The sequence below is a fragment of the Oenanthe melanoleuca genome, chromosome Z, assembly GCF_029582105.1.
Source record: "Oenanthe melanoleuca isolate GR-GAL-2019-014 chromosome Z, OMel1.0, whole genome shotgun sequence".
Lineage (NCBI taxonomy): Eukaryota > Metazoa > Chordata > Aves > Passeriformes > Muscicapidae > Oenanthe > Oenanthe melanoleuca.
The window spans coordinates 2,092,972-2,103,520 of record NC_079362.1 but is presented as its reverse complement, the minus strand read 5'-3'; the positions used below and the strand labels follow the sequence as shown (position 1 = coordinate 2,103,520).

The window sequence follows — 10,549 nt, the reverse complement described above, 5'->3', positions numbered from 1 at the left end:
TTTGTTTCTCATTTATAACACTCTTTATTGTGGATCCTTGATTTTCAGAGGCAGGTGCGTGATTTCGCTAAGATAAGAGTATTGGTCTAATACCGACACTCAGCTGTGATGGAGAGAAGACTCTCTAACAGTTTAAAGTTACAAAGTGCGTGTTTATTCAGCGCTGGGCAAAGTGAGGTAATCCTCTAATACACACTGCAAAATCACCGGTGATCACAGAGTCTATTTATTGACAAAGGGTTCAAACAAATAGATATTCATAATAACAGCCCCTCCCATCCCTCACCTCCTATGGTAATTAGCAGAATAGCTATTAAACATGAGTGATTGACTTCTTAAATTAAGTCTGGGGTCGTTTTCGTGGGGAGGGGTCTCAAAAGGAGGAAGTAAGGTGAGTCTTCCTCTCCTTAAACTCTCCTTTTCTATCACTGACAATACAAATGATTTGTGGGGATAGTCCAATTTTCCAAAGAATGGGTTTCTGGCTGCATTGTCTACGTTCCTTTGGATCTGCTCACCAGTTTCGTCTTTTCCCATTGTAAGCGCAGCTGAGCAAACATAAGATGACAGACAATCAATTATTTACGTTTCCGATAACTACTCCCTTCTAACTTTTAATTTTTTTTCAGGAAGGTACCTGAAACGCTAGCGCTCCCCTCAGCCGGACGGCCGCGCTCCGCCCGCCGCTGCCGCAGTGGGCCGGGCCCGCCGCCGCCCCGCCCGCGCCGCCCGGGCCATGTCGGCGCTGGAGTGGTTCGCGCACAAGCCCCTGGGCGACGGCATCTTTTGGATCCAGGAGCGCTTCTACGAGTCGGGCAACCGGGCCAACATCTGGCTGGTGCGCGGCTCGCAGCGAGACGTGGTGATCGACGCGGGGCTGGGGCTGCGCAGCCTGCCCGAGTACCTGCGCGACGCCGGGCTGCTGGCGCCGGCCGGGAGCGCCGCCGGGCCGCGGCCTCTGCTGGCCGTGGCCACCCACGTCCACTTCGACCACTCGGGCGGGCTGCAGCACTTCGAGGAGGTGGCGGTGCACAGCGCCGAGGCGGCGGCGCTGCTGCGGGGCGATAACTACGAGGCGGTGACGTGGCTGTCGGAGCGGGAGGTGGCGCGGCCGCCGCGGCCCGGCTGGAGCGCGCGGCAGTTCCGCGTCCCGCCCGTGCGGCCCAGCCGCCTGCTGCAGGACGGTAAGGGCGGCCGGGCCGCGGGCCTTACGGGGCGGCTCCCTGGCTTTACGCGGCTCCGGCTGCGTGTATACATGAGAAAAAAAAAAAAAAAGTATCGATATTCAGCAAAGTTTAGGTTGATTTATTTTGTGTAGACAGAGCAAGCAGCGCTGGGGGTACATGGGGAGTCACTGCCCGCTCCGTGCTCCACGAACTCTGGTTTGCAGCTCCCTTTATAGCATGGTTTCCTTGTGGTCATCAGTAATTGTTATTTTTTTGTTGTCATAATTCTGCCAGGTGAGCAGTGGTGGTCCGTGGGATCGCTGGATGACGTGAGTCTCTAGACAATTTGTCAAGTCCATAGATAACATCTGCTCTTGGTAGATAAGGAATGGCAGAAGTCAGGAAATCTGGTCTCAGGGATAGGCTGCAACTGATCACACAAAGGCAGGAAACCTGATTTTGCAGAATCTCTTGGGCTGTGTGAAAGCCTTGTTTTGCAAGCTGTCAATAGATAAAACTTATTTAGAAAACATAATATTCATAACAAGGGGATTTAAAACAGAATTTAATTTTTAATTTAAAACAGATTTAATCTTGTATTTTCCTTTCTTTAGTGTCATGCTTCATTTCAGACCTGTGTATTCTGGTTTATACGAACTCCAGTACTTTTATGATTATCACGAATCTTTTCTCAATTATCACACATGGAATAATTAAATAGATTGATTTTATCACTCTCATGAGCCTAAAAACCACCCACCAGCATGGGTCATTGGTCAGCATGGAACCAAAAAGACATGTAAAAGTGGGTTAAACTGTTTCTACCTGCTCTGAAAGTTTTGGTGGCCAGTTTTTTTTTCCATCTAGAATGAGAACCACTCAGCAGTGATTTAGGTGATTAATTGAGCACCCCAGGTTTATCCTTAGGCTTCAAACGGTATGTCAGCAGGTCATGTTATGTCCTGTGGTAACCTTTATTATTTATAAGCTGTCAAGACATGGAAAGTGCAGAACAATTCCTGAAATACCTACTGAGATCACAATTTTTGTTTTACAGGATTTATGTGAATTCCACATAAATACTTTTACTGGATTTTACCTGACTTAGATAAAATGTAAAAAAATCACTTGTTAGTGATGTAGCATTTACAGAAGTGCTTTGTTGCAGAAAAAAAAAGAGATCTTTTATTCTCTAATGGGAGACAGTGAGTAGGGTTTTTGGTGACAAAACACCTAAACTGTACAATACTGTTCAGCAGATGTTAAAGGCTGACTGTCAGAGAGGTGACACCTTAGGCACAGTGCTTTACTCTCTTCTTGGTTTTATTAAGCACCCACATAGGTGCTTGAAAAAAGCAGAACTGAACTTACTGAAGGCTTCAGTAAAGATTGATGACCTTTAACTATAGTAATAGTTAGATAACTATAGTGACATTTAACTGTAGTAAATCAACAGAAGCTTAAGTTGCTATTTTTTTTCCTCAAAAAGGAGAGAGGATTATTTTTAAAAATGCTTCTGTAAAAGAACGTATAAAAAGTATACATATATATAAAGTATATTGGCTGCCACAGTAGCACCAGAGTTTTAAAGATGTTGACTGAGACATAAGACATGAGTATCAATTCAGTGGCTGGTACAATTCAAAGGCATTCACATTTAAACTGGCAAAATAATGACCTAATGGTAAGAAAGTTCCATTTTTGTGTCATAATGAAGGAGATTAAGAAAGTGTGTAGAGGCCTGTCTTGGTTCTCCTCCAGCAATTTATGTTTTTGCTTTTTGCCTTTTAGGAGTAACAGCAGTGCAATTCTAGATGAACTAAATAAGGGTAAAATTATAATAAATTGTGAAATACATTATTTGTAAACTTCAAAAGGAAAACCAGTTTAGATGTGTTTTTTTATTTTCTCTACTGCATTGCTTTTCACATTGTTCAATTTATTAGAATGTGAATATATTCCATTAATACAACCCCAGCTGTTAGTGTCATTTGAAAATATCTTTTTGCTAAGGTTATATTTCAGACACTTATTCGGTGCTCACTAAAAAATAAATGCCCTACTCCCATTGTTGCATTGTGTAGTATGCATAAACTCTGCCTATGAGCAGGTAGTTCTCTTTGTGTAATTTAAGAAACATGACAAATGCATACAATTTCCTCTAACAAATCTGTTTGCAGGGGATGTGATCAACCTAGGAGATCGACAGCTCACGGTCATGCACATGCCTGGTCATTCACGAGGCAGCATTTGCTTACATGACAAGGACAGGAAGATTTTGTTCAGCGGGGATGTGGTGTATGATGGATCTATGATCGACTGGCTTCCCTACAGCAGAATCAGTGACTATGTTGCAAGCTGCCGGCGCCTGATGGAGTTAGTAGACAGAGGTCTTGTGGAGAAGGTACTGCCTGGGCACTTTAACATGTTTGGAGCAGAAAGGCTGTATCGGTTAGCTTCCAACTACATTTCCCAAGCTGGAGTTTGTCACAAGATTTCTACCTGTGCTATGAGATCCATTGCAAGCATAGCACTTCGTGTTGCAAATTCAAGAATCACTTCTCAGTGACAGTCAGTTTTGTGTGATCTGTCACCTGCTGTAAAACCAAATGGGTTGTGAAAGCATCAATAACAAGCAGAAGCAGTATGTGTTAGCAAAAAGATGGAAAATTGATACAGGTGAGCTTCAAAAATTCTCCCTGTTTTTTCCTACTTTATTCATATTTTTATAAAAACTGTGTAAATTAGTAGTTTTAGCCAAAGCTATAGTTTTTCTTTCTGCTTTTTCAGAGCATGTTTGTACATGTATTGCAATTGAAATGTATAATTTTATTTTTGTTACAACTCTGGCAGATTAATGCTAAAATGAGAGGTTTTACATTCATGGCTGAAACCTTATTGATGTGGTACTAGACATGTGATGATCCATCACCTCCTGCTCAGGTTTTGACCTAACAGAGCTTTTGTGAAGACCTAGTGTCTGCTAGGAGCAGTGCCATTAGGTCAGAGCAGGAGCAACATCTCTGCAGGACTCAGTGGGCAAAAGGAAATAAATCTGCAGCCATTGCCACCTGTGGGCTTGGTATCTGCTGCACCTCTTACCACCTGAAGCTTTATCTTTGCAAAGTACTTGTCTAGCAGTTTCTTCAGAATACACTAACAGGTGGAAGTTCTGTAGACCAAGCATTCAAGCTGACAGTCACAGATACATCAGTTCACCACAGAAGCTTTTGGTGCAGACAGACTGTCGAGGCTTTCATGTTTCCTGGTGTGCTGCAAGGAACCCACTGCACCAGAAGAGAGGGAGCAAGCAGGAGCACTCTCACCATTGCTAGAGAACTGTTTTTCTTGTAGGCATGTGAGTTAGGAATTAGAAAATTTGTGAGCTAGTGAATTAATGTGTTGCACTACCCTGTACGAAGTGGATTGAGCTTTTCCTGGGTGAGTTTATTTTCTTCTGATCAGCTCATAAGAAATACTTAAGAGAGTATGTTGTTCTGGAAGGTTGAGAGAAGTGGACTGTGATGAGTTTAAGGCGTTTGTTCATGTTTAAGGGTATTTTTATGTGACTGTGTTGTAACTTGGTTCTTAATCATCTGTGTTAGGAGAAGGATTGAGGCTTTAAGATGACCTTGCCATAGTGAAGGTGCTGCATTAAGCACCTGGTACACTTTTTATCACAAGGTGAATGTAACTCAAATTGTTTACTGTTTGCATCTGCAGTATGTGCTGCACATGGTTGTTGTGAAATGTAAAGTGTGTTGCATTAAGTTTATTCAAAAAACGTTAAATACATTGAGAAATGCTAGATAGCATTGTTGTTTGCCTATGAAAATTGAATGTGTGATATTTAAAAGCTGCTGAAATGGTTAGAGTTTGTGTAATTATTCTAACAGTTTGTATATATTTAACTTTTTTAAAAGGACACTGTCTGAATTTATTTTTGTACATAGACACCTATATGTTCCTAAAAAGACTGCAAATCTTTGTCCCCAAATTTTAGTGCAGTTTAACTTTTCTTGTTTGGCTTTTCCTTTATGCAGAAGGTTTTTCCCCCATCATAGCCAATAGTAGGGGAGCCAAAAGTTTGGGCTCTTTCTAAGGCATGAGGGAGAAGAAGTTGATAGCCTTGTGAATAGATGCAAATTCTTGTGGGGGAAAAAAAAAAAAACCAAACCTATTGCAAAATTTAAAAAAAACATCTCTGTCTAAAAATTATAAAAGCAAGTAACTTATGTAAGGCTTTTTGCCTTTCATAGATGACTGCACTCCTGCCTTTACTGTGAATATATTCTTTACCAGGATTTGTACTGATTGGTTGTTGCCTAGTTCTTCTTAGAAGTGCCTGTCTCCAAGCTGAAGCAAAAGTGAGTGAGCAGAACATGTGCAGAGATGCAGCACTTGAAAGACCTGTTACCACTCAGATCAGAGTCTTTTTTTTGGAGAAATCCACGTACATCAGTGTATGATGTGAGGAGTGTTCAGTGGGTGGACTTATGTCATAGAACCAAGAGTGTTTATCTGGCCTCAGCTGGCAGAGGAAGAAATACGAAAACAGCCTGGGAAGCAGGCTGAAGGTACACATATCACTAAAGCTTACACCAGTTATCCAGAGGATGCCACAGTGTCTCAGTAATTGAATTCCTGCAAATTAGTTGACGGTGGGGGCATAACACCAGTAATGATCATTCTTTTTAAACTTTTGTGCTATTGTGAAGACTGTGGGAGCCCTGGTGGTAGCCCTGTGCATTAAGGCAGTCACCAAGAACTCCTGTCACAAAGCCTGCCAATATGGATGTCAAGTTGCTAAAGTTTTGCAAATGTTCACTAGAAGAGTAACATCACTTTGAATTTGAAAACCACTATCGTTTGTTTATTTGATCCAGTATTAGAATTTCTGTTGCCAGATTTTACTGTGTTGTAAAGCCTGAGCTCCTAAGAGGTGACTCACAGGCACATCAGTTCAAAAGGAAAGATAACCTCCATCCTTTGTGTTTAATCTGGGCTCAGTCTCTCTATCAGCTAGAATCGTTAAATGGCCAGATCACTGTCAAAATGTCCTATTAAGCTATGCTTAAGTCTACTTAAGTATGTAACCAAAACTTTGACTTTTTTACTTTACCAAAACCTTGGGGATAACTTTGTAGTCAGAAGTGAGCTTTACATGCACATAACCCAAAGTGGAGTTTGTTAGTAAACTGCTGCTATAATGAAATGTAGTATAATGAAAGTAGTTTTTTGAGGGTCATGAAATTATTTTTTGTATTCTAAGAAATTCATTAGATAAACAACACTTAAAATGCTCTTAAGTTAAAAGAACAGTCTCTGATTATTTTTGTTAACACTTACCAAATTTTAATCATAAGCGTTTGACAGTGGTCCTTCAACACTACTTGGATTAAGTTTTTAAAACGTGCATTCTAAGTTTAAATACTGCGTCATGTTGAGCATTTAGAATTGTGTTGATTTTTTTGTAACATCTAAATATATGTTAATGACGTTTGCAGTATAAAAATAAGATGGGAAGTTTTGTTCTGTAATCTGTCAAGGCTGTTACAATGTTAAACAACAGTTTTCACATAATTAATTTTTTTGTGTATTATCATAATAAAATATTATAATCCTATGCAGTTAAGTAGTAATTTCTAGATATTTCTCAACAAAAGCACTTTTCATTCTAGATGGAGTATATGTACAACTTGCTAGCAGAATTATTTATGCTCCTGAGAAGCAAACTGCATTAAAAATGTTTACACGTCATAGATGCACTTGCCTTGGAAGAGCAGACATCTGTAGCCAAAGAAAACAAACAAAAAAAAAATGCAGCCCTGTTAGGAAAGGGGGAGGGAGATAAAGGTGGAGGAAAAGGATTTATTAATACTTAATGTTAAGATCTAAGTTTCAGTATTCAACCAACACTGGTCCAAGTTTCTATTTGTAATTAATGCATATGTGACTTAAATCACTAAGCAGTACCTCTTGGGTCTAAAAAGTCAAACATGTAATATCCAAAATACTACTACTATATCTTCAGTCCCTTCACTTTCAAATGGAATTAGGAAGTGTAGAAACGATCGAGAAGCAATTAAAAAAAAAAATTATGTTTTGTTTTAAATTTATTTGAAGTCAACTATTACATGGAGGAGCTGCTAGCCAAAACATGTTAGTTGTATTGTACTGGCCTTTCGGGGCAGTCAGAAGCCATTCTGAGGTGCATCAGTAGCCTAGGCACTCTAGAATGTCTGAATCATTTTACTGGTGTGTAATCACCTACACATCAGCCGTTCTGCTCTAAGAACATGAACAAAATTAACTTGAACTTGCATGAAATCTTGCCCAACTTCTCCTTTAAAAAAATCGGGATTAATTTAATTATGGTTCTGATATGTGATCTGATTTTGAGCAGTTAGGATTTTCTGCACATTCAAATTCAGTTAAGGACAACAGAATGGTATCAAATACTAATAAAATTACAACTAGAGAAGAATATATCTTCACTCAAAGGGAAGACAGAACTGACAGCCCTGCAGATAACTTTTAAAAAGCAGTAAATAAGTTTGAAAGTTAAGTAAAAGCCAGTAACAAGATCTTTAAGTACATATCATTGTTAATTATTTTGCTTACTAAGCTGACAGTATGTATGTGTGAGAAACCTGCTAGTGCTAACTTACCAACTCTATTCATAAGAGGTTGTTTTAGGACGTGTTTACCCAACTTTGAAAACAAGGATTTTTCAAGTCACTGCAACCACAACCATGTGCTTATTTTTAGCTATTATTATTATTTGAGCCTACCTTTTCTATTTGGAATTCTTTGCATCTCCATTTCACACCCAGTATGAGCACTGCTGCTAACTTTAATCAGTTTACAAAGAGTGGCATTTTGGTTTCTTGGGATAACTTTTTAGCTTGTAAGTTTAAAAGTAGAGACCTGAATGTGGATCTCCAGTTCCCAGAAGCATCCCTAGAGTATTAGTATCAGGTATTTCACTCTACTTGACACAGAGCAGCCAGGGCACAGGCGAGGAGGAGCTGGAAGCCAAGCACAGTCACAACACAGCAGGGATTGTGCCCTCCCTGCAGAGTAACTTGACCTGTCAGCAGTGACTGCAGACACTGGCAAGGTGATGGCTCAAGGTCATGGCCAGGCCACGAAGTCTGGTCAATATATCAGCAAGAGCAGCACACAAAACAGGAGTGACCCCAGTGCAGCTCAGGCAAGGACCAAGGGCCCCTAGGCTGAGCTCCAGAATCAACATGCAGAGGAGGTAAGAGTGGGGGTCAAACAGCACAATTTGGGGCTCTTGGTGTGGTCGGGGCTCCTGGTGCTTCTCTCCCACACTCCACTCACCATTTGGTTAATGCTTCATTTTCTATCTGGACAATAAATATGTTCTGTGAAATACATAAAAAATTAATCTCTGGTCATATTTGCATCACAGTACACGTTGAGGGTCAAACCTGCCAGGAATTTATGCTTTTATTTACAAAGCTACCATCTGTAAACAGAGGTGAATTACAAACCTCTTGCTTCTGCCTATTTGATCTGTGGACCAGACATAATATGAATAGACAGCCAAATAAATTTCATCTCTGCTTGACTTTGTTCAGGAAAAATGTGTCTTGAGCAAGCCAAACTCTGCATATTCAACACTGTTTATTACTGGAAACATAGGTGCAAAACATCTCCAAGACATGCTGTCAGCCCTGAAAGGAGCAGGACTGAAACACCTGAATGGATTTTTCATTGAGAATTTTCAGTCTCTCTAGCCAGACCGCATAGCATAGTATTAGCAAGGATCTGAATATCATTTTGATCCAGTTAATAACACTGTGCAATGTTGTCACAGCTGGTTGTGAAACAGCCCCATTTGCAAAGCAAGGTTCAGGCACCATTATTTGTCACAGACCAGAGCACCGAGGCAGCACATTTCACAAATCTGAGTTTTCTCATCAGTGATACATTTTCCCCACACAGATATGTAATGTTGATTCACTGACTGTTTCTCAGGGCACAAAAATATTAGTGTCAGCGATAACTGGAACTATACATTAAGGCCTTCAGTCTGCACACAGTACATATTGTTATTACATATTGCAATAATCACACGCTTGAGGGAGACCTGGATTATTTATTTCAGATATTTGTTGCACAAGCCTGGATGCTGGGTGGTATTCCATGAATCAAGCATGCCAACTACCAAAACTCTTCAGTATTTATACATTTTAGCCAATGAACAGAATATAGGCTTCAACTTACACAGTTTTTTTATTAATTCTTATTCTATCTTCTTGGTTGGTTAATTATTCTTTTACTTTTCATGCTAATTAGTCCACATGCCCAGTCCTTCTCTTGAGATAGTGAGCAGCGGTCTGCTGGAACAGGAGCTGATTCAGCACAGACGCTGAGTTGCCTTTATTAATTTCTTCCGTATTTTGGGAGTTCTGCCACATGTCCTTGTGGCCCGTAAATTCTGGATTGTTTGTCTGACATCACTGAAACACGTCGTGCCCTAGACCTTAACAAGGAAATCCCACCGACAAAGAGATTTGTCTTTCCAGCCGCTGGACATCACTTTGAGCTTGCTTGGTAGCGTCTATCTATCCGTTTCAAGGGTTAAAAACCTCATTTTGTGTTGATTAGACTTGAAAATTGAGAGGAATGCCGCATTTGTCTTTACAAACGAGCTGTAGATTTGCTGGTAGATAAGGTTAGCACCGGGGGATAAAAGAAACAGTGGGATGGGTTCCACTGATGAATGGGAAAAGAGATTTGCCTTCACAAACAAACTGTATGCTGATAAATGAAATTGAATATCGGAAGATGAAAGAAGCAACGGGGGAAAGCTATGAATTCTACAAGAATTAAAAAATAAAAGGAAGGGTTGTACATTAGAAGGGAATCTCAGGTGTCAGGCGTTCCGGGAAGTCTGTGCCTCATAAGTACCTCAGCCCATGGGGAAAGAGAAAGGGAAAATGGCCGGGAAAATGGGATAAAAAGGAGGCTGCGTCCTCAAAAAATTTGAGAAATCTCAGGAAAGTGCCCCATGGCCTCTCCCTTTATTCGAAGAAAGCAAAAAGGACTCCTCTGTCTCCATTTTGGACATAAACCTCTGGTGCTTGTGGATTAATTCTCCTGACAAAATCAAGATCAAACATCAAGAAATATCCTCCCTTAGGAAAACTTTCTCGCGTTGCCCCTTTTGCAGCAGAACCTCAGCGGCCGAAACCGCCGCCGGCCGCCATTGCCGCGCGCAGCACGGACCACCCCCTCTGCCCTGAGTGGCAGCGCCTCAGCCAATAGCAGAGCGCCTAGTGCTGGGGGGGCGGGATATTATCCAGCCGCAGCCAATCAGACACCGGTGATTGGTGGGGGGCGTGGCT

General features: G+C 41.0%; 1 protein-coding gene across 1 annotated transcript; it reads left to right on the top strand.

Moving 5' to 3' along the window:
• Positions 1 to 647: 647 nt before the first annotated feature.
• Positions 648 to 6,792, top strand: MBLAC2 (metallo-beta-lactamase domain containing 2). The gene is made up of 2 exons (XM_056513419.1): positions 648 to 1,184; positions 3,347 to 6,792. Exons 1-2 carry the CDS (start codon positions 737 to 739, stop codon positions 3,733 to 3,735), a joined length of 837 nt encoding a protein of 278 aa, XP_056369394.1. The 5' UTR covers positions 648 to 736; the 3' UTR covers positions 3,736 to 6,792.
• Positions 6,793 to 10,549: the final 3,757 nt, after the last annotated feature.

What these genes read in the sequence shown, in the direction of transcription:
- MBLAC2 (XM_056513419.1), top strand. Translation starts at nt 737, where the DNA reads ATGTCGGCGCTGGAGTGGTTCGCGCACAAGCCCCTGGGCGACGGCATC. An exon ending in CAGCCGCCTGCTGCAGGACG is followed by an intron (nt 1,185 to 3,346) that starts GTAAGGGCGGCC and finishes ATCTGTTTGCAG; the next exon opens with GGGATGTGATCAACCTAGGA.